The sequence below is a fragment of the Macaca nemestrina genome, chromosome 15 (genome assembly GCF_043159975.1).
Source record: "Macaca nemestrina isolate mMacNem1 chromosome 15, mMacNem.hap1, whole genome shotgun sequence".
In the NCBI taxonomy this organism is placed as follows: domain Eukaryota; kingdom Metazoa; phylum Chordata; class Mammalia; order Primates; family Cercopithecidae; genus Macaca; species Macaca nemestrina.
Window position 1 is genome coordinate 54,228,207 of NC_092139.1, and position 23,894 is coordinate 54,252,100.

Sequence of the window (23,894 nt, forward strand, 5' to 3'; positions counted from 1 at the left end):
TAGAACTTGAGTGGAGCTCATAAAGTGCCCATGTGGTCAAGAAAATTAATCTTCCAAATACAGGAGATAAATATCTATTATGAACACGACTATGTATCATTCAAGTGGCACTCTTCAATGTGTCTTCACTCAGTGCCCCCATACCCAAACTACACCAAGTCCTAAAGTGTGCTGGGACTTACAAAATGAGGGTGGGTGGAGGAAGAAGACAATAACTAATCCACCACAAATGCAAGCTTACTCTACTGGGTAGAAGAGTCTAAAGATGCTGTATGCTCCAAGCCTGATGGGTAGACGTAGACCTAGGGTGATTCATTCAGGGTCATTTGGGGATAGAGTGTCCCAATACAACATATTTTTCTAGAACAGAAATTCTCCCCTTTAAACATTAATAAGTTCTAATTTGTCATAATATAATAAGGCTGGGCTATGAAGACGTATAGAACTATTTAGTCTGACACAAAATGAACCTAGACAGTTCTGCTTCTCAAAGTCTCCTGTCTACTTCATAAGAACTTTATGCAGCTACATCTCTGTCTGCTCACCCTTATGGCTGCTCTCTGTATCTGCTCCTAATAGTCCCTTACCCTTGCTGTTTCTAATCTGCTGTCCTCTATTTACCCACAAAGAACTGAAAGTTGTCTCAGTAACCAGGTGACCAATGGTAGGTACCAAACTTCATCTCCCAAAGGGCTCTAAGCCAGCAGGGTGAAGGTGGAACTCCTCTGCACCCATTAAGAACTGTTCTGAACTTGAGACGGTGTTTACTATGCTATTCTGGCACTTGACTTCAGGAAAGCGGAGTACTAAGGCTGTGTTTTACAGTATATGATAATACGTCTCAGGATTCCAACCTCATTTCATTTCAAAGTATTTATCCCATTAACTTCAACGTACTTCTGATGCTTTTTGCTTCTAGCCTCTGGGAACTTTCTGGGGAAGATAATTTTTCTCTCTGGTCTATCTGCTCACTCGTGCCATCAGCCTCTGATGTACCACTCTCCTAGAGAAAGGCCCAGGGGTAGAAAGACGGGCCTCTCAAGGTACAGGTGAGTAGAACTGTTTTATTGTATGTATGGATGAATCTTTTGTCAATCCTGGGATTCCAGGAATAAGAAGGTTCCATTTCACAACCATCTCTCTCAAATTGACAAGCTATTACTCAAGTTAGAAGGTAAAAAGTGGGAAGATGGCTTGAGCCCAGTCGTTTGAAACCAGCCTGGGCAACATGGTGAAACCTCATCTCTATAAAAAAAAAAAAAAAAAAAACAGAAAAATTAGCCGAGTGCATTGGCATGTGCCTGTAGTCCCAGCTACTTAGGAAGCTTGGGTGGGAGGATCACCTGAGCCTGGGGAGGTTAAGGCTCCAGTGAGCCATGATTGTGCCAGAGCACTCCAGCCTGGGCGAAAGAGTGAGACTGTGTCTCTGATAATAATAATAGTAATAATAATAAAACGTAAAAAGAAAATAGAACATATCAACTCTATAGTCAGAGAAACAGACATTTCCTGGAACTTACTCTTCTGTCTTTCCCTACATTTTCCTTGTGTCTGCTGCAAATCATCTTTCAAATCCAATTCAGCAGGGCTGCTGCTTCTTCGAACTAAAATCTTCAGACAAAAAGAAATATTGCACTTACTACAGGAAAGTTTTCATTTTTATAACACTTAAGTTTCTAGCCCAAATTTCTAAAGAAAAAGAAACGAACAATAATAATAGCTAAATAAATTGATGTTTTCCATTTGAAGGATATATTTTCACAAATTACTATATTTAACTTTATGTTACTCAAGATCTGAAACTTTTATTTATATCCTCTACTTTGTCAACTTACATCCAATTAAACTGATCTAAGAAGGAATGCCAAATTATATGCAAGAGATTTCTTTTAAAGTTCTATTTGTTCTTCTGGTCAAGCACACATATATAGTGAACAGAATGCTCTAGGAAGGCATTAAGTTATGCACACAAATGGTAAGTGTGCTGGTAGGCAAGGCACAAACTCCATCCAGAGTTCTAAAGGTTCATTCAGTGTCTTCCTAGTTAAGTATGCCACAAACTCTCCTGAGCATTGCTTAACCTTGTATTAAAACTCACAGGATTAAAAAAAATCAGGAGGCAATCTGCATCCTCTAAAAACTTATAATTTGCTTGGAGAGACAAAACATACACAAATTACACAAAATAATTATAATGTATATAAGCAAAATATGCAAATAAATGGTCTCTGAAAGGTATACAGAATAAACTGTTGCCTTAATTGGCTCAGTTTTATAGGAGAGCTGTTCAAGATGGCAATGGACATGAAGTGGTAGAGGGAAGACAGAAGAGGATTCAAGGCAGGAAGTACTGGGTGGTAATCAGCAAGTTCTATGTACAGGAAGAGATGCTGGTTATACCAGGCCATGCAGAGAAGCCCGGTGAAGAAGGACAAAAATAAGAAGAAATGCAGACCTTCTAAAAAGACACAGCTGCCTGTGGGCCTTGAACCTTAGGTTTAAGGGGGGAACAAGATGTAGAGTTAAAAAAAGGAATGCACCACAAATGTTGACCATGGCAAAACTGGAAAAAAAATTAAAAGAAAAAATAACTATTAAGCTAAAAAAAAGAAGCAGGCCATGAATAAAATATTTAGAAGATTTAGAGGATTAACACTATATGAAAAAATTATTATACAGCCTTAAAGAAGAATGATATACATCTAGTGTGTATATCTAGAAGGTATATCTAGAGGGTATATGTATCTAGTGATATATATCTAGAGGGTATATATATCCTCTAGCCATAGAAACAGATCCTACATAAAACTTTAGTTGCAATTTGGGGCTCAAAGGAAGTAAAAGAAACTTCCAAGAAATCTACCTTCAACCCTTAAAAGTGAGCAGAAACCAGGGCAGTGAAATGTGGCTACTGCAAGGGTAAATCCAATAGTACCACTGCCAGTGGCAAGAGGACCAAGACTCCAGGATTAAAGTAGCACTCCCCATGTGGTGCACGAAACAAATGCAAACATGCTGTTGAAATGTCATCAATTTAGAAATCCACATTTTCTGCAGATTAAGATCAGCCAGCTAGGAACTCATAATAAATCATCATCAAACACTACAGAAAATAAATCACCATGTATAAGAGTCTCAGAAACAACAAATATCAGGCTTAGATCCCCCAAGGATTTCAGAAAATCAGATAAAAAATTCAGAATTGCAACTTGTAAACATTTTAAAGGGATAAAAGTTGGGAATCACAAAAACGAGCAAGCAACAAAAGATTATTAGAAATTACAAGATATGCTTGAAAAGTACAAACATGAACTGTCAGAAACAAAAGGCATAACTGCTCAACTAAAAAACTCAAGGGAAGTATTAAACAACAGAGTAAAGATACAGTTACTGAACTGATGAAAGACAGAGCTGATAAAATTATCCAGAAAACACTGAGCCAATGAGAATGGAAAATATAAAAATCATTTAAGAGACGAGGAAGACAGAATGGGAAAGTCTAATATATTTCCACCCAGAATTCCAGAAGGAAAGCAAAGAGAGAATATAAAAGAAGCAATATTTGCATTTCTTTTTTTTTTTTTTAACCCCAGCGTCCCATGTAACAGGTGGAGATACCACTGAACCAATGAGGAAAAAATGAGACAATATATGCAGAAATGTTACCAAGAATTTTCCAGAAATGACAGAAGACGAGCACTTGCAGATGCATGGCACACACCATATACCAAAAAGAACAAATAGATGAACCCAAAAGATTCCTGCACCTGAATATACTACAGTGAAATGGAAGGAAAAGGACAAACAAATAAACAAAAACAGCAAGGAACAATAACTAGACAGGACCGGATGGACAGAAGACTTCTCAGCAACAATGAAAGACAAAAGATTATAGAAAAATAACTTCCGTTAGAAGGAAAAGGGAGACAGAGGTGGGAAAACTACATTAACTGAGATGTTGTGCTGTCTGAAAGACAAAGTAACCAAGAATCAAGATAAACACCAAAAGGAGGCCTTACATGTCTTGGAAATAGCATATATGAAAGAGAGGTGGCATTTCAGATCAATAAAGAAAAATGAATTCAATAAATAGGACCTGACACAAGTAGTTATCTATGCAGGAAAAAAATGAAATTGGATCCCTACCTCCCTCCATAAACAGGAATCAATTCCAAATGGATAAAAGACTTAAATTTGTAAAGCAAACCTGGAACATTTACAAATATAAGGTAATATTTTTATTCCTGTCTAGTTGAGACTTTTAAAATATTCCATAAGACCCCAACAATAAAAATGATAATAGAGAGTATCAAAATGAAGAACTTCTGTTCATCAAAAGATACCATAAAGTAAAAATATAAACCATATATTGGAAGAAGATATTTGCTACAAACATAAACAATATAGGATCAGTACTCAGATCGTACAAAGAACTAGTAAATACAAACAAAGAGAAAAAGACAAACAATAGAAAAACAACCAAAGACATCAGTACGCATTTCACAGATGAAAGAAAAATGGCCAATAAACACATAGGAAGATTTTTAACCTTATTAGTAGTCTAAGAAACGCAAAATAAGACATCTTATTTTCACCCAGTTGACCAATAAAAATGAAAAAATCTGATAATAGAACGTGTTGGCAAGAATGCAGATCAATGGTGGCTCTACACAATGCTGGCTAAAATATAAGTGATGCAACCATTTTAGAGAACAGGGGTTATCTTATAAAGAAGAACATTCTTTTATTATATAATTCATTAATTCTGTTCCTAGATAGCCATCATAGAGAAAACATTAAGCATGCAGACACTGAAACACATACAAGAATGTACGTGGCTACAGTTTTCGCAAAAACAAAAAGCTGGAAACAATCTAAACATCAACCAACAAGAGAATGAAAAAATAAATTGTGGTCTACTTATAGTGGAATACCACATCACAGAAAACTTGAACTATTGCTACATGGCACAACGTGAATAAATCTTAAAAATACGTAACTGAGTAAACAAAGCAACAATACTTTATTAAAAAATTCAAAAGTAAGGAAAACTAAAGAATATCCTGTTTAGAGATACATACTTATATAGCAAAACTATAGAGCAAGGCAAGGGGATAATGAACACAAAGCCAAGATAAGGCCACTCTCTGAGGGGAGCCAGCAGAGAGAAGGAACAAGAAAGGAGCGTAGAAGCCAAAATGATCTGAAGCTGATGGTGGGTTTCTGGGTATTTATTTCATTGTTGAAAACAGAATATACAGATGTAAACCAGTACATGCCCTTTTTAAAAATAAAGAAAAAAGAAACTTAACATGGGTTATTGTCCAGAGGGAGGGGAGCAAGGAGAGGCTCTCCCTTTTTATTGTGTATCTTTCTGTGATGTTTGACTTTTCAAAGAATATATGCTACATTAAAAAAAAATGAATAGGGGTTATCTACATGAATGAGTTATGGGCTTATGTTTTAATTTTCTTCTTTATACTTTACACATATTTACATAAATGCCATTTTATTTTATTTTTTTAAAGAAACTTAACATCTTTGTGAATACTCACTGATTCTAGTAACTCATGTCAGGTGGAGGCTACCTAAACTGATATCAGGAATGGGGAATCTGAAACACAGGTTTAGCAGGCAAAGGTAACTGCTTAAAAATATATAGTGCCATACACAGACCAGCTGTTGAACTCCATTTTCATGTTAATTTTTTTCCTATTTTTGTAATGTGACTGTAATTTTACATAGAAAGCAAGCAAAATCTTAAAAGATCTCAACATCATTTGAGCCTATAAACTGTCTAAACAGAAAAAATATTTTAATTATCACTGCCATCAATAAATTTACTTACTGAGCACTAATTAATGTTTATTTTTAATGAGAAACTGAAATGGTTTCAAAATATCTTACTGTTATTCCTTCATGTTCTCTCTTCACTTGTCCTTTATTCTCTTGAATAGGCTGAGGCTCTGAAGAACTCAAATTCTGTGTGTTTTCTGCCTTTTGACCTAGAAATGGTGGGGCAGGGGGGTAGCGGAAATAGGTAGAAGGAATGTTTCAGATAATAAAACTGGAAAATGATTTTATATATAGGTAACTATTAAATTTAAACATTCTAAGATATGTAAAAACAGGAGTTAAGGGCCTGGCAAAACAGCAGCCTATGGGTCAAGCCCATACTTTAGACCTGGTCTCTGGCCCACAGAGAGCTATGAAGAGAGTGGATTGATTACTGTTCACTGTGGCCAACAGGTTCACTTAGTGCATTTATGTGTGCACAGGGAAGGGCAACAAAACCCTTCCTGGGGTCTTGGGGAAGGTATCTCAGAGAAAAGGTGCCTGTGTTGGCCAGATGAACCAACAGGAAGAAGAGAGCAGTAAGGTGTCTCAGTATTGCTTGAGAATAAAGATTGACGAGAGCACAAATAACCAGTTTCAGTAATAAAAAACGGAATATCACCACAAAGCCTGAAAACACTAAAGCTGATCATAAGAGGATTTTATGAATAATCTGGGACCAATAAATTTGAAAAAAAAATGAGTAAGTTTCTAGAAAAACATAATTTATCAAAGTCAAAACAAGAAAAGGAAAATCTAAATCGTCCTATAACTATTTTAACTTTTAAAATTTAACTTAACATATAAAAATTGTATTAATGTAATGTGTATAACATGTTGTTTTGAAATGTGTGTATACACTGTGCAATGGCTAAATTAAGCTAATTAATATGTATCACATTCTTTTTTGTGGTGAGAACACTAAAACTACTCAGCAATTTTCAAGAATACAATACACTGTTACAAATTACAGTCACTATATTGTACAACAGATCTCTTGAACTTATTCCTCCTCCATAACTGAAATTTTCTTAAAATTTAAATGATAATTTAAAACATTCCTACAAGAAAAATCCAGGCAACTGGTAGTTTCTACCAAATATGTACGAAAAAAAAATAATAGTCTTATATAAAACCTTTCAAAAACCTTTCAGATAATACATTTTCTGAAGCTTTTTCTGTATTTTCTTATTTCCAGAGGATTTCTAAGAGAGAATAATTCTCTACTCATCTGATGAGACTAGCATGACCTTGACATTAAAAGATATGAGATAACTTGTTGATATGTAGGGTTGATTTCTTAATTAATTCATGACACCAAAACAGAGTAACTATGTCCACTAGACACACTTTAAGCACACACTTTCACTGACAAATCTATCATCCACTGTTTACAGGTCAAACCATCTGTCTCCTTGCTTTCCACACCCTGTTGTTGCTGCAAGTTGTTGGTGAAACCGTGCAGATTAATGCTATTAAAAGTTATTATTTTCAACCTCAGCAGAGTCGGTAAGCTGCTAATAAACTTTTTCACAAGTCTGGTCAGCTTTCCATTCTCATTTTCAACTTTAACGGCTCTTCTCACAGCCCTTTCCCTACGTCCCTGCCCCCATCCTGCCTCTCTGCCTTCTATAATACCTAATTTGATGCCCTACTTGACTTCATGTTGTAACAGTCTCTGTCTTCCTTCTACTCTGGCCACTTGGACTCCTGTCTAGTCCTCAAACATGCCAACCATTAAAAAAGTGGGTATATATCTACATACAGATACATACAAATAATTTAGATAAACATGTTTAAATAGTGCAAATATTTCATTGACATAAATCACATCCTTCCAAATTAAAAAGGTAATTCCCTTGAAACAAATATATTTAGAATACATGTACAAAGCAATACTATATGTAGCTTTTATTCCTCTGCCAGAATCTATAGTTCTGTATTAATTACTAAATATACCACGTACCCTGAGAAGAATCTGAGCACAGCGGCTCAGGGATGTCGGAGGTGCTACTGCTCCGAAGGACCTGCTGCTGCTGTCCCACCGTGAGATAGACAGATCCGGCTGCAGATGCGTTTTCTGACTGTTGACACTCCTCTACTTCTGTTAGCATTAACACAAAACATGCAAGGTTACAGTTCAAGATTTTAAAAACACATTCACCACTTAAAATAACCGATTTAAAAAATAAAGTTTCAAATGCTTTTCACAAATAATTTATAGTCAGATAATCTGCATTTATACCGTCAAGTTTCCTACACTTACTAACCCCTAATATTCTACTCCAAGAATACATTTTCCACTTAAGTTCTATAAGGTCGTTTATTTTTCAATCAAAGTAAAGGAAAAAAGCCACAATAATAAGTTAAGAACTGTAAAAGTCATTTGGAATTTCAGGGCCAGGCATGCCAAGGAAAGAGAGATCTAGGAGATGCACAGAATGAATAACGTACATTTGAGAAGAACAAAAAACCACACACACATACACACATACACACACACACCCTAAAGGAAGATGAAAGGAAACGTGGAAATTTCTACTGCATTATTCCTTTTTAAGAGGTAAGTGCCCAACTGTCCAAAATAAAATGCTATAGTGATATAATGGCTTATTTCATCAAATGCAATGTTGAATTATTCTCTAAAGTACAGAATGATCCACAGGTATTTGTAGAAAAACAATATGTAAGAGACATAAAATAGAAAACCATAGCTGGGTAGGGACCACAGGATAATCTCAGTATTGTTACAAGCTATATTCCCCTAGAGAATGAGTTTCCCCTAGAGAATGAGTTCCCCCCAGCTCATTTCTAAACTGCACAGTACACTTTAATCTCTAAAGACCACCCAAGGCACTGAAATTATCACCCCACCCTCTCTGTCTAGAGTCACAGCTTCAGGGTTGCACCACCTTTTACATAGGTTGTTGTAACAGTCTGCTAACTAATCACTAATCACTGTCCCCCTCTTCTTACCACCTTCATATTTATCCTCTCCATGGTCCCTCTAAAATAAAGATCTGGCTGTGCCACTCCTCTTAAAACCCAACAAAGCCCTCTCTTGTTAGAGAGTTGTCAAACATGCTAGTCAGGGTGAATATGGGCTTTCCTTGATCTCACAGGACATACTGATCCGCTTGCAAAGTACTCTAGCTCACTTTAGTCTCCAGTAGTACTAACCCAGTTGGCACCTGCTACTACTCTCTTCTTCCTGCTGTTCACTCCCCTATGATAAAGGCAAACCTGCTCCCTCATCCCTCCTTGCCGTGCTGCCCTGGGAATATCCCTTACAGGACTTGCTCCCTGGCCCTGCATGTAAGCCCCATAGCTCTGTTTCTCACTAGATTCCACACTCACTGACGTAGTCATAAAACTTTATACCCACATAACTAGAATAAAGTCTTTTCCAAAATTTTTCATCTGCTCATTACTACTACTAAGAAGAGAATGATCAAAACTCATCCTGTATTATCTTAACTGGCTGGGTCACCTGGTTTGTCACCTGAAATGGAAACTCACTGCCAATTGGCCACCCTCTGTATAATCCTTTAATCTAAGTCATAAGGCAAACTGATGGCTTATCTTAAACAAGAAGTATGTAGGAAGATTCTAAATTTAATACAGACAATTTCAACAAAGGGTTTCTGTTTTATTGTTTCTATCCAAATGAAAATGCATTTTATAGTATGCTGATATGGTTACAAGACCTCAAAACTATGAAATTTGTGTGATCCTTCACTTACAAAAATTTATCAATTTACTTTTTTTTTTAAAGACAGTGCCTTGCTCTGTTGCCAGGCTAGAGTGCAGTGGTGTGATCACAGCTCACTGCACACTGGACCTCCCCTGGCTCAACTGATCCTCACACCTCACCCTCCTGAATACCTGGGAGTTCAGGTGCATGCCACTATACCCAAAAAATTTTTGTCTTTTCAGAGACGGGGTTTTGCCATGTTGCCTAGGCTGGTCTCAAGCAGTCTACCCACCTCAGCCTTCCAAAGTGCTGGGATTACAGGCATAGGCCATGGTGCCCAGCCCATAGTCTAACTTGAGATGCTGGTGGGAAACTGTGTTTGGAGTACAAGCAAAGATAGGCCAACGTAGCAAGAAAAGACAGATACGTTAAAGCCTCATGTGTTCCCAGGTTGTCTTTGCCTTCCTCTTCTTTTGAACAGCCAAGTACTGTTCATTTTTCTATAGAGAAACACAAAGCGTATGTGCAAATTTTTAATCTACCTACACATCCCAAAGTATAGACTACGTCCTTCTCACAGATCTATTTCTAGCCTCTTCAGCCTTCAGCAACAGAAGGCAAATAACACCATAGGGGCAGCCCTTCCGGCTGTCTTCTCTAATTGTTTATTCTAATTATGCAGGATGTTGAAACCTTCTGGGAAGAGTTTGTATTTGTTAATGAATCTACTGGTTAATCCAGTATCAGTAGGGGGAGCCCAAGAGCTTCCTAACTTTCTAAAATATAATTGGCAAATGCCATTTTTTATGGATAGTGGGAAGAGTTAGTCTCTGAAGCCTGATGCCAAAAACGGATAGATGTTGGTTTCTGGGCTATGAGCAGGAGCAAATAAGGGCTGAGCCAACACTGGCAGCATCTGCCTAAAGATAAAGAACATCGCCATCTGGTGGGATGAAATATAGCCACAGCACCATTGCTTCCAAATTAGAGTGTCCCCACTGGTTCTCAACGCAGCAGACGGATGAAGAGCCTGCCACCACCAGCTGGTCTGCCTTCCCAACAGGCTGGCCTAGTGCAGCTTTTAAGGCTTTGTTTTTATAAAACTGTCAGGAGGGACTTATCAGATGGAGAAAGTCCAAGCCTTTAGGAATAGCAGTCAGTGGCAGGGCGGGAGCACTCCTGATCGAGTGGGAAGGAAGGGGAGAGCCATGATGCTTCAGTGTGCTGTTGTGTTGTAGGTGCCCTGAGCTACTCCTGTAGTTGACTATCAATTGAGACGCTGTAAAAAGAGAATTTTCAATTCTCCTTATCCCACAATTTAAACCCAATTTCCTGATTTGTAATGGTATATTTATTGGGATTTTCTCATACTTTATATTAAATACATGTTTTGTATAAATGAACACATGAATGACAGAAACATTTTCTTTCTACTATTTTTCCTTTTTAAATAGTTCTTGGGCTCCCTCTGCTGGCATTTTATTTAAGAAAGAGCAATTTATGTTAAAGCTGCTCTCATTCTATGGGGTCAGCTGTTAGCAGTTGCTCTTTCATAACGAATGAAAATCATTTTAACAGTGATATGCAAATACCAAAAGACAGGATTATCTGATACTTAAAATAGAGAAAGAATTTTATCAGTTACATTAAAATTACATAATAAATCCTAGATCTATTTTTGAATGTCACGTAATTTGTTTAAATCACTTCAAAGAGCTAAGTTCTATCTCAGATTCACCAAATAAGGTACTCTCTCTAAAGCCTAGCTAGTCCCAACTGCCCAGATTTTAAAAGCACTTTCTCATCTCTTGACAGTGTAAGTTACACAATACCATTACTCAACTCTTTTTTTTTTTTTTTTTTTTTTTTTTTTTGAGATGGAGTCTCGCGCTGTCGCCCAGGCTGGAGTGCAGCAGCGTGATCTCAGCTCACTGCAAGCTCCGTCTCCTGAGTTCATAGCATTCTCCTGCCTCAGCCTCCCGAGCAGCTGGGACTACAGGCACATGCCCGGCTAATTTTTTGTATTTTTAGTAGAGATGGGGTTTCACCATGTTAGCCAAGATGGTCTCGATCTCCTGACCTCATGATCCGCCTGCCTGGGCCTCCCAAAGTGTTGGGATTACAGGCGTGAGCCACTGCACCCGGCCTAAACTATCACTTTCTAAAGCTCCATTCAAATCACCTGAAAACGATCAAATAAGGCTTACTAAATTTCAGGGTTTTTTCACTGAGAAAGGCAGTGCGATCAAATTAAATTAAGTGTGTAAGCTCTTCAGTAACTTCTATTTTTTTCCAGATCTCTAACTATTTTTCATAGCAATTTCACTCACTTTTTAAGGCTTCATTAATCAGTCTTACATTTAGTAAGTGCAGTGAGGCTCATTCTTCAATAACCAAAATTCTGAGTTCCATTTATCCCTTGTACAAGGTTGCATAAGCAAAATAAATATAATTTCCTAATTTTGAAAACACCATGAATGATACCAATCTGATCCTATAAAAAGCACAGGAAATGCATATCAACTCAGCATCTTGAAGCTTCCCACAAGATCAAACTTCCCATGGGTAAATCAGACCAGGTCCTGACAACAAAGCACTTCCTAGAAGCACACAAACCAGATGCAGAAGGAGCGAGGCAAGGTTTGCCATACCATTCCAGTATGTTTTATTAGAATAAGGGGAGATTGTTGATTACATTACTCTCATTACAGTACTCTCATTACTACTATTACAATATTCCTAAAAGAAAAATAACATCTACCATCTGTATGGCCTATTAAGTGCTACAGATTGATAAACGTTTCAACCTAAAAAGCAGTTAAAACTGTAGAACAGACAGAACATGGTGGCTCACGCCTGTAATCCCAGCACTTTGGGAGGCCGAGGCGGGCAGATCACGAGGTTAGGAGTTCAAGACCAGCCTGGTCAACATGGTGAAACCCTATCTCTACTAAAAATACAAAAAGTTAGCTGTGCATGGCATGCCCATAATCCCAGCTACTTGGGAGGCTGAAGCAGGAGAAATGCTTGAACCAGGACCCAGGAGGTGGAGGTTGCAGTGGGCCAACATCACACCACTGCACTCCAGCCTGAGGTACAGAGCAAGACTCCATCTCAAAAAAAAAAAAATTATAGAACAGCTGGAAAGAACTGTTCTCACCAAGGGGTGGGGGGAAAGGAAATCACAAAAAGTGCCAGTCCTACCTCCCCAACTGTATTTCTTTATGTAGCTGTTCCTGTTAATGGAAACAGTTGGTTGTGACTCCAAAATACAAACATCACTTCTTCCTCCCAGAATACAAACAACCCACCCAAAATTCTGCTGCTGCCGCCAAATACAGTCCCAAAAAGATCAGAAAATGATACAATCATAGCTAAAAGTAAGTAATTGTCTATTGCTTATATTATTAAAACAATTTTGGTGGGTTGACTAGTCATATAGATTAGAAACAAAAACAAAAAAAGTTAACTTAAATGTAAACAAAATTAGCAATCATTGATAGGGTAAAGAACTTGTGGCCAGAAAGTAAAATTAAGTGTTACATTATCTAGCAGTAGGTTGATGGGATATGCCTACACACTAGGATTTAAATTGGAGGGCAAATTCAATACTCTAACATGCCAACCAGCGGAGAATATACAATCTGCCCTTGGGTCAGTCTCTGGATAGGACAGTCACAAAGGACAATGGCATCATTTTAAGTAGTAAAGAACCAATGGCCTCAGGCTAAGAAGCTCACTATCATAGTTGTCAGGTGAAAAAGAGAATGGCAGGTTGTTCTCAAAGTCACTGTACTCTGAAGTTCTTTTACCCTTTGTGCTACAAAATCAAGAACAAAGACGGCAAACGCAGGAAAACTCAGACCAAGTCCAGGCCACTTGATTTCACTCTAAGTTAGGATTTCTCAGCCTCGGCACTGCTGGTATTTTGGACCAGACAATTCTTCATTTGGGAGCTGTCCTGTGCATTGCAAGCTATTCAGCAGCATTCCTGACTTCCACCCACAAGCTGCCACTAGCACTGTCCCACGTGTGACAATTAAAAATGTCTCCTGGCATTGTTGAAATTGTCCCCGATTGAGAACCACTGCTCTAAATCACATTTAACTTCATTCATTTGGAACTGTATACATATATACAGGAACCAAGAGCCTTAGTAAAATAAAATGTAATATCGAATGAGAACAAAAGCTTCCAAAATTAAATCACTAATTGGAAGAGATTTCTTGTGGGAACATGTTCTGGACAAACTAGGGAAAAACTTAAGAGAAACAAAATATAGAAAAAAATGGACTGTGACATGAGAAAACTTATCAACATGAAAAAATTCATTTGGGGTGTATATTAGCCAAACAGGGGGTACAATGATTTTAAATACTTTATTAATCATCTCTAAACAATAGCTTTTTTTTGAAAACCAAATAATCGGGCAGTTAAACTCAACAGTAATTTAATTGACTAGTGACCATTTTCCCATGTACCATTCTTACTGTTTTTCTCATTTAATAGTTACTGGAGAAAAAGAGTTTTCTAAGAAACATTATAGTCCTCACTCTTGGTAAAACTTCTTCCCCTAAATTCTATAAAGTAATATGGTATTTACATAGCCATCAGAGAACTTAAGCTTTCATTTTGCTTTGCTAAAACACGGTATGACATAATTTAGTATTACAGAAAGCCACAATTAGGTTATCTCCAGTGTTAAAAAAAAAAAATACGAATCTTTAGGAGGCTGAGGCGGGTGGGTCACGAGGTCAGGAGTTCAAGACCTGCCTGGCCAACATGGTGAAACCTCATCTCTACTAAAAACACAAAAATTAGCCAGGTGTGGTGGCACACACCTGTAGTCCCAGCTATTCGGGAGGCTGAGGCAGAAGAACTGCTTGAACCCGGGAGGCAGAGGTTGCAGTGAGCCGAGATTGCGCCACTGTACTCTAGACTGGGTGACAGAGAGAGATTCTGTCTCAAAAAAATCAAAAACAACAACAACAAAAAATACTAATCTACAATGCCAGATTTCTGAAAACAAAAAAGATCATGAAAATGATCTTTCTCTTTTAAGGAAGAAGATTCAGTTCATCCTAGAATCACTGAAAAATAAATAGACATAGACCTAATTATTCAATATAGAGAAAGGTAAATTCTTCGGTTGAAGTAACTAGGCCAAAAATGACTTTTGGTGGTATGATGTCGTAATAAAAAAGGTACTGTGTGTAAATCACACATGGTTAAATTCAATTTTAATTGGCTGAAGTACAAGAACAACGTTTCTTTGTTTTGGAAATTACTGCTTTTTGGCACTGGTCCTTTTTCACTCAAATTTCAATAGTCCGTATGAATCCACATAACTGGTCATTACTTCACATATATGATTTATTAACTCCAAGTAGATCCCGCCTACAAACATTTTTCTAGTTTATTCATTTTTTGGAAGGCATAGCAAGCATTCTAATACTGACATGTTCAAAACTTTTATGAAAATCCCCTTACTTTCTATGGGTACTGTATAGAAGACACACTAAGGCAGGCATCACATTTTCCCCTATTAAATAGCTATGGACTTAAAAACCCTTCTATCCTCTTTAATTGTTATTGCCAAGACCAAAGTTACAGATATTTTTCTTGACTATCTAATTGCCACCAAGCATCTAACTACACAAAAGTAATTACTAGTATTCATTGCAATTTAACACTACTGTAATGGTGAGGCACGTGTGTCATGTGGGGATATTAACAAAGGAAGCAAGTCCCAGAGGCAAGCCGGAGAAGCCCGGGAACAGTGATGGACACATGAGACAGTGTTACAGTACCTGACAGCCTGTGAGAGCAAGAAGAGTAAGAGAGACCAGGTAAGAGAGCGCTCACGGTGTGAAGGAGGAGCGGGACGCTTTTAGTGGCAGGCAAAGCCTCAGAAAGGTGGACACAGTTGCTGATAGACTGGCTTCGCTTAGCTTCCAGGAGAGATAAAGTAATAATTATGTCAGAAGAACAATAGGACCTTTCAATTTATTATCATTACTTTTCTGGGCTCTCTTTAAACATTTAAAGGAGGTCATTTTAAACTTTAAAGGAAGTCAGTACAAAGTATAGTATTTAATTGTTGTCTCTAAATACAGCCAACTTTCAGTCAGTCATTCTCATGACATAGGACAATGGGCAATCCACAAATAATTTTATTTTGAAATGCTTTATATGTTTAGCCTTTCCTTCTTTCTGCTGTGTATCAGATTCACATTCAGGTTATTTGCTTGGACAGACATTATAATCAGTTTTCCTTTCCTAAAGGACAAATACAAAAAGACCATGGTGAGAGAGGGAATATCTGGCCTTCATTCAGAAGTTGGTTTGCTGAGAGCTGACTGTATTCAAAAGCAAATCATTTAGTAAATTAAATAACCAAAAAGCTCAAGAACACATAAAAGTCAAGTTGAACATTAAAAGATTTGATATTTGAGGAAAAGGTAAAATCTCCATGAAACCCATCCTTTTATGTCACATTTCATGTTTATTAAATCCATACATCTTTAGTGTCTACTTCACGGTATTCTTATGTTTTCTATATACTGCTAGTCAAATAAACATTGGAGGAATTGAATGAACACAGGAGGAAAACGTGCTTCATATATGTAAAACCACAATCTGTAAAATCAGTTTTATTCTAAAACAAAAACAAAGATTCACTTGCTGCTTTACTATTTTTGTATGATATCAGTTAACATTAATGATATGGAACTACAAATGATAGTGACACATTTGTAAAAACTGAAACAAACTTTTTACCCTACTGCCCTTTCTCCTACCCTTTGCCTATTCGAATTCCCAGTAGGCTGGGTGCAGTGGCTCACGTCCGTTAATCCCAACACTTTGGAAGGCCGAGGCGGGTGAATCACCTGAGGTCAGGAGTTCGAGACCAGCCTGACCGACATGGTGAAACCCCTTCTCTACTAAAAATACAAAAATTAGCTGAGCATGGTGGTGCGCACCTGTAGTACCAGCTACTCAGGAGGCTGAGGCAGGAGACTCGCTTGAACCTGGGAGGCGGAGGTTGCAGTGAGCTGAGATCGCACCACTGCACTTCAGCCTGAGCGACAGCATGAGACTCCGACTCAAAAAAAAAAAAAAAAAAAAAAAGATAAAAGCAAATAGTTTTTAGGAATTGGAATGAGAAAGGAAATCAGTGAATGAGCATCCTCAAAAGTTGCCTGCTTTTAAAAATGAATTGGGTCTCTCCTCAGGGGAGAGAATGACAGAAAGAAGGAAGAAGCAGAAGAGGCCGTGCATGTAAATAAGGTGATAATTTCCAGCAAATGCTACAGCAAAAAAGTATGAGAGAGTTACAGTTAAGGTGGAATATATTTTCATAAAAACTCCAACAGGATTCTAAACTATCTGTATTAAGCCTTTACTAAGCACTATAGAATATGTTGAGCCTTAATGAATCTTTGTTTTATGGCCAGAGGATCTTGCGACTTTCTGAAGTCAACATGCTAAATTATCAATTACAATTGTCTTAAACCTAAGTTACAGGCTCAAAGCCACTGGGGACGAGGTGGCTTTGTTTATTCTTATTAAATGCCATATACAAGCTTCTTTTTAAAGAGTTCACTTTTTGTTTTAAGAGTAAAATGTAGGCTGGGCACAGTGGCTCACGCCTGTAATCCCAGCATTTTGGGAGGCCGAGGCGGGCGGATCACGAGGTCAGGAGTTTGAGACCAGCCTGACCAACATGGTGAAACCCTGTTTCTACTAAAAATACAAAAATTTGCTGGGCATGGTGGGGCGCCTGTAATCTCAGCTACTCAGGAGGCTGAGGCAGGAGAATTGCTGGAACCCAGAAAGCAGAAGTTGCAGTGAGCTGAGATTGCACCACTACACTCCAGCCTGGAGCAAGAATCTGTCTCAAAAAACAAAAAAAGAAAAAAAGAGTAAAATGTAGCAAAGTAGTCCAATTAACTGGGGGTTGTTGGTCAAGTTGCTAATGGAAATAGGCTGCAAAGATAACATACACAGACATGAAAAGGCTCAATTTTCCAAAGGAGCAAAAAATGAAAATGTCTATCCAGTCCTGAAAACTAAAGCGTATAATTCTCCTTTTCTTTGCTGAAACAGGTTGCCACACTCTAAAGATTAACATGGTTTAACACTGACAATAATGCAACTACTGGTGTATTTATTAACAATCTATTTTCTTCAAGGTTCAAACAAAACCTCTATTTTCTCTATTTCGTACAAATATCTCACTCAACATTAACATCTCAAGTTCTTTTTCACAATGGAGGATTTAGAAATAAGTAACTGAAAACGGTGATTTGAAAAGTAACCACAGCAGAAAGCTAAAAAGATGTAGAGACATTTCATTTAATATAAGGTCTAATATTTAAATTTTGAGTAGAATTTTTAACACACCTTATGCCTATAAATTCATTTTAGATAACAACTAGATTTTTGAGAAGCATTTAAATAAATGTTTACCAGTTGCTTTTTGGCGAACAATATTTCTCGCCTTTTCCACTCCCGGTGCTCCAGACGTGGTGGCACTCCTAAATCGCATCGGTTCGGTCACATCTGGGTGGCTCCGCCAGCTGAGAGAAAAGGATCTCCCCACAGTGGTTCCTTTCTGAGGATCTAGAACACAGCCTGATAAAGGACAAGAAAAATAATCTAAAGGCTGAATTCATTATTATTCATTTCGCAGCTTGTGTTGCTCAGCAAATGGTGTACACACAACTATATATAATCAGTAGGTTTTCTTGTCACAAATTAAGTACCACTTCCTTACACTGCAATTTAGGAAGTTGTTCACATGTCACTAATTTAAGAATTCTTGTTGCCAAAATATTTTTAAGAATATAAAACAGTCTTAGGAATATTATCATATCTTCATAGTACTCACTCCAGCATACAAAAGAATGTATTAATAAACCTTTCTCAATACAAGAACAGTATCAAATGAAGTTATACTACTGTTCCCAGGACACTCCAAAAACCACTGCTTATAAGCCAAAACCTCAGAGATCCTGATGTTTGAATAGTACTGCATCCTGTAGACACCAACCCCTCCACAAATCCCCAGGGCAATCCATGCCTATAAACTCTAATGTGGATTCAGTTAAATGGGCAGGATAATGAAAATCTATAAATAATACAAAATCCTATTTTAGCAAAGGTCCAAAACAATAAAACATTGTAGTCTGAGATTCAACTTTTCTTTTTTCTCATATTGTTCTGGTTAATTATTTCAATGAGAGACTATGGACCAAAAGAAATAGAGAAGGAAAGAGAATGGCAGACTTAGAGATTTCTGCACAGGTATGATGTGGCCAGTGGCTGCCACCTGTGGCATGTTTCCACACCCAGTTTCCTCTGCCTGTGTTTTTTGTTTCTAGTAGTCTAGCCCTTAGAAGGCAAGTGTTTCTACAATAAATATTTAAATCCTTTTTAGAATAAACCAACATAAATCAGAAATATTAGTCACGGTCATTAATTTAATAATTTGTTCAGTACATTTTGAAAACAGTGTTTTTGAAGTTGTTTGCCTTCCCAAGACAAGTCTATCTCTTCAGATGAATCTGTGGGTAGGAAGAGAATCTTGCAGAATGGCAGGTGTGCATGTGTGTGTGCGCGCGCGCATGCACAAACGTGCACTCGTGCATGGATTACAATTGAAGGTAGGTCCTTATCTCCTATTTCAGCTCTCCTTCTCTAGCCTGAAAGGTATTCTTAGCCAGGTAAGTTCTCTTTTGGGCTGAGAACCACTGTCTTAGGGAGCCAAGTTCCTAGTTGGAAGTATCTGGGTCCTCTCAGGCCCTGGGTTTACACGGAGGTCCTCAGAGCTGTTAGAGAGGACTAGATGGAGGCCAAGGACCCAGGTTCTTGGCTCCCTGCTCCTACTTCAATCCCAAATCTCCAGTCTATTTCTTTAGAAAGGGGTTATGTATACCTTCAACTGGGGAGAAAAACGGATCTGTTAAAAAATGTTATAAAATCATTGCATTAGACAGTCTAAATCTACATTGGGATTAAACTGTTCCACTGGATTGCCATGTACTTCAAATACTTTATTTTGGCTTCTTACTAACTTGCTTTTATTAATTAGTGCTTTGGCAAGCCATTCTCAGATTTCAATGAAGATATTATAAGAATCCATCACATTTATTACACATGTATATGGTTTACTAGCCACCGTAACTGGTTCACACCTCCCTGTATCCACATCCTCTGTTGTTCTCTCCCATATTGACATTAGGCTTCATCATGTGACTGACTTTGGTAGCAAAACTGAATAAGCAGAGACTTGAAATGCACTTGAAAATTTGAGCTTGCCCTCTTGCTGCTCCTGAAACTCTAAGCCACTTGGTGAACAAGCCTGAGCTAGCCTCTGGCTGCTGAAACACGTGGCCCAGTCACACCTCATTGCCCCCCCTTACAGCCAGCCAACCCCTAAAAGTAGAGCTGCCTAGCTGACTACTTCACAGCCTGGCTGACTGCAAACACAGAAGCAAAGACCAGCAGAAGAACTGACTGGCTGAGTCCAACCCAAATTGCCAACTCATCAAATCAAGATAAATAAGTGGTTGTTATTTTAAGCCATAAGTTTTGGGGTGATTTGTCACATGGCAAAAGCACACTGATACAATCTATAATAAGGCTGGTATTATTAAAGAGGTAGTCTACACAATAAGCAATGTGTACCCTTTATGGGGCTTTGAAGGAAAAATTCCTCCCAAGTCTCAGGAGGACGTAATAAAGCTAAGCATCACCTAAGTGATTGAATTGTTTTTACCCTATGTGCTCTGTGATTCCTAATTTGATGTAACCCTGCAAAGACCAAAATCAAATCCAATGTTTGACTTTTCCATCTCCCCAGCAAGTCCATGAGACTCTATGGCATGTATTTTGGCATTTTAGTCACAACAGCAGTTCCCTGCAACCCCACTCATTTTGATTCTATTTTGTATTTGATCTACTGTACTATATGCCTTTTTAAGAGCTGCCTCAAATCTTCTTTTTTTTTTGAGACGGAGTCTCGCTCTGTCGCCCAGGCTGGAGTACAGTGGCCGGATCTCAGCTCACTGCAAGCTCTGCCTCCCGGGTTTACGCCATTCTCCTGCCTCAGCCTCCCGAGTAGCTGGGACTACAGGCGCCCGCCACCTTGCCCAGCTAGTTTTTTGTAGTTTTTAGTAGAGACAGGGTTGCACCATGTTAGCCAGGATGGTCTCAATCTCCTGACCTCGTGATCTGCCCGTCTCGGCCTCCCAAAGTGCTGGGATTACAGGCTTGAGCCACTGTGCCCGGCCTCAAATCTTTACAGAGTATGGTGTAGTACAAGTGAATTAATCTAAGGACCATGCCACATCCTTAAGAATGGTAATTAAGACAAGCGGATGCCAAATTGTCATTCCTAACAGAAACTACCACTGATGTTTTGTACCTTGAAAACATCACTTTCATTTGAGGTTCTCAGTCCCAAAACAATTTTTACCCAGAAATACAACAAAGCCAAAATAGCTCCCATCTGAAGCATTCAGAATTTCTCCATGTTTCCTAGAGAGGCTGTAGAATGCATCTTAATTGTATGACATCTTGGGTTGTATTTATCCAGCTTTGATTTTCTAACCACTTCTTAACTATGTGGGCTCAGATAAGTCAATCACTGAAAGGCAACCTTGACCAACCCGTGGCCCAACCCATGGGCCACATGCAGCCAAGAATGGCTTTGAGTACAGTCCAACACAAATGTGTAAACTTTCTTAAAACATTATGAGAATTTTTTTTTTTTTTTGCTATTTTTTGTTTGTTTGTTTTAGCTCATAAGCTATCGTTAGTTTTAGTGTATTTTATGTGTGCTCCAAGACAATTCTTCCAATGTGGCCTGGGGAAGCCAAAGGATTGGACATCTCTGCAAAGTCTCATACTTCAGTTTATTTGTCTGTGATATGGGGATTATACAAGTATCTATAGTTCACTAGGTTATTATGAAGGCAAAAAGAGATAATATGTACAATGTAATAGCCATTATTATTACTGTTAGTTATCACTACTATTACTACTACCTTCCTTGCATCTTCCTTTTTGCACAGCCTCCTCAGAAATTCACCATCTCATTAAGGGAACAGAATGATATGAGACACGAATTAATGCCACTATTAAGAAGACACTGTGTAGCTGGTTCAGTTCATTATAAAATCTCATGCATTAATTGCTTAGTCATACAAATACACACTCGTCCCCCGACCTAGACATCTGGTGTTAACCTGGAAAAGTAGAAATACCTTTGCCTCGTTGCTTTTTTTCCTTTTGTTCACTTAATTTATCCAGAGGTAGGTTTGTCATCTCAACTCCATAAACGGTTCTTGCAAGCACTGCTGTCAAGGAGTCCATAATGTTGGCCCACTCGTTTATTAGTTCCTCCCATTCCGTGAGGGAGGACAGCACACCAAGAAAGTCATCCCAGAGCTCTCGAGAAATGTACACACAGAGGTTTGCTCGGATCCAAGCCACCATGAGCGTCTAAAACCAACCAACCAGCAAGAGAATTCATACATCTTCATTTGAAGAAGTATACTTTTTAACAAAATGTTTTAAATGACTATTAATAACACAAATTTTAAAATAAAAAGTACTTTTGGAAGTTGTTTTTCTTTTAATTCTCAAAATCCATTTGACCAACTATAATCAAGATTTAAGCTACTGGGAAGTTAGTTATCATTATGAACAAAGTTACTGATTCAATACTATTCTAGGGTCTGCAGCTGGCCCTGGCTATAATCAGGGAGAAGACAAAGCCCTCTGCACAGTGACCACTCTGCTTCCTGAGACTGCTCTTTTCCTTCCATCCACAGTGGCTACTTCAAACCTCCTAAAGGAAAACCTCCAGCCCACCAACTCCTCCCTGACTTTGAGCAGATACATTGACTGCAGACTTCACAAGAAACAGAACCCATTCAATGAGACTCCCCTCAACCTCTGCCCATGGACTCACACTCTTGCCCACATTCACCCAGCTCCTCCTCCACCCGTGGGCTGAACTCCAAGAGGGGCCCCTGATCTACTATCCTTGTGCCCCCTTATGCTCTGGACCTTCATGCCTCTCAACCACCCCTCTCCTTTAATCTCCAGCCAACCCCACTTCCCCAGCTCTTTCTCTTCAGCATTTAAATATGCTCCAAATTCTTCCTCATCTTAAAAGAAAAAATTCCCTTGAACCCAGATTCCCCCGTCTAGCTACAGTCTTTTTCCTTCCACTTTCACAGCCAAACTTCTTGAAAGAATGTTCCACATCTACTCCATCTCCACTTCCTCATCCCCCAGGCAACAGACTGCTCTGGATCTTCCCTTTCTGAGGTCACTTCCACCTTCTGCCTGGGTTTTGGCTCCATTCCCATGGCTCCAGTTATCCTCTGTGTGCTGCTGACTTCTGAATCTCCATGTCCAGTTTAGACCTCTTTACTGGTTTCCTGATCTATCTACCTAGGTACTAGACAGTGCTACTTACACAACCCTCAGGCACCTATCCTACAGCATAATAGTAAAATGTATTCAATTTCTTCCACTGACATTCTCCCAGTTCCTCTACCTGCTCGCTCCTGCAACTGGCCTTTGCACATACTCTTCCTTCCCTCTCTTTCCTCCTTTTTGTTTCTGTATAACTCCCCATCATTTCTCAGGTCAAAATTTGTACATCACTTCCTCCAAGAAGGTATCCTTGACTATCTCCCCACCACCACCTCCCAGTCAGCAGGAAGTGTCCTCCAGGTCCCTGCATTTCCCCTCCATCAATACACCTATCACACCTTTCCTTCACAGTCTATTCACTTATCAGTGTCTGCCTCAAGTCTTACAATCCACAGCACTACAACTGGTCACATGGACAGCCCTATGAGACAATTATGCCTATATCCTGGATATTTCCTTCCCTTAAAATTGCCCCATTCCTTACCTCTGCCAAAATATTCACCATCCTTTAAAATTCAAATCCAAATATATCTTCCCTGAAAGAAGTGCCTCTACATAGCCAAGTGCATCTCAAATGAGCCACAAAATGCTTTCCTAAGCTTGTGAAAAGGAATCCTTATACCCAAAGTCTGTGTAAGTCCTGTAGTCAGTTGTCAAAGATAAATGCACTTGTTAAGATGCCAGCTTGTATTTGCATGGGCTCAACCCAGATGCAAATAGGCTCCCACTCTTGTCAGGAATTCTTCTTTGTGTAGGTGAGTTCACTTCTTAATTTTTTTCCCCAAATTATATATAGATTTTTTAATGGAATTTATTCTTTAACATAGACACAGGAAAACTTTGATAAACAGAAATCAGTCTGTAAAATCAGGCAGGCCTGTTCTGACCACTTGGAAAATCTTATTTAAAG

General features: G+C 38.5%; 1 protein-coding gene across 6 annotated transcripts in view; it reads right to left on the bottom strand.

Annotated features, from left to right (window-relative positions):
- Positions 1 to 23,894, bottom strand: part of LOC105486802 (Ral GTPase activating protein catalytic subunit alpha 2) — a 318,021-nt gene that overhangs the window by 193,405 nt on the left and 100,722 nt on the right. For 4 of the 6 annotated variants that reach the window (XM_011749855.2, XM_071079738.1, XM_011749857.2 and 1 more), the window contains exons 15-20: positions 21,802 to 22,039; positions 18,002 to 18,166; positions 15,340 to 15,480; positions 7,802 to 7,939; positions 5,908 to 6,005; positions 1,521 to 1,611 (exon numbers count right to left, since the gene is read on the bottom strand). In XM_011749855.2, coding sequence (XP_011748157.2) covers positions 1,521 to 1,611; positions 5,908 to 6,005; positions 7,802 to 7,939; positions 15,340 to 15,480; positions 18,002 to 18,166; positions 21,802 to 22,039 — 871 coding nt within the window. The remainder of the gene's footprint in view (positions 1 to 1,520; positions 1,612 to 5,907; positions 6,006 to 7,801; positions 7,940 to 15,339; positions 15,481 to 18,001; positions 18,167 to 21,801; positions 22,040 to 23,894) is intronic. The other 2 variants (XM_011749858.3, XM_011749856.3) reach the window with 1 other exon arrangement.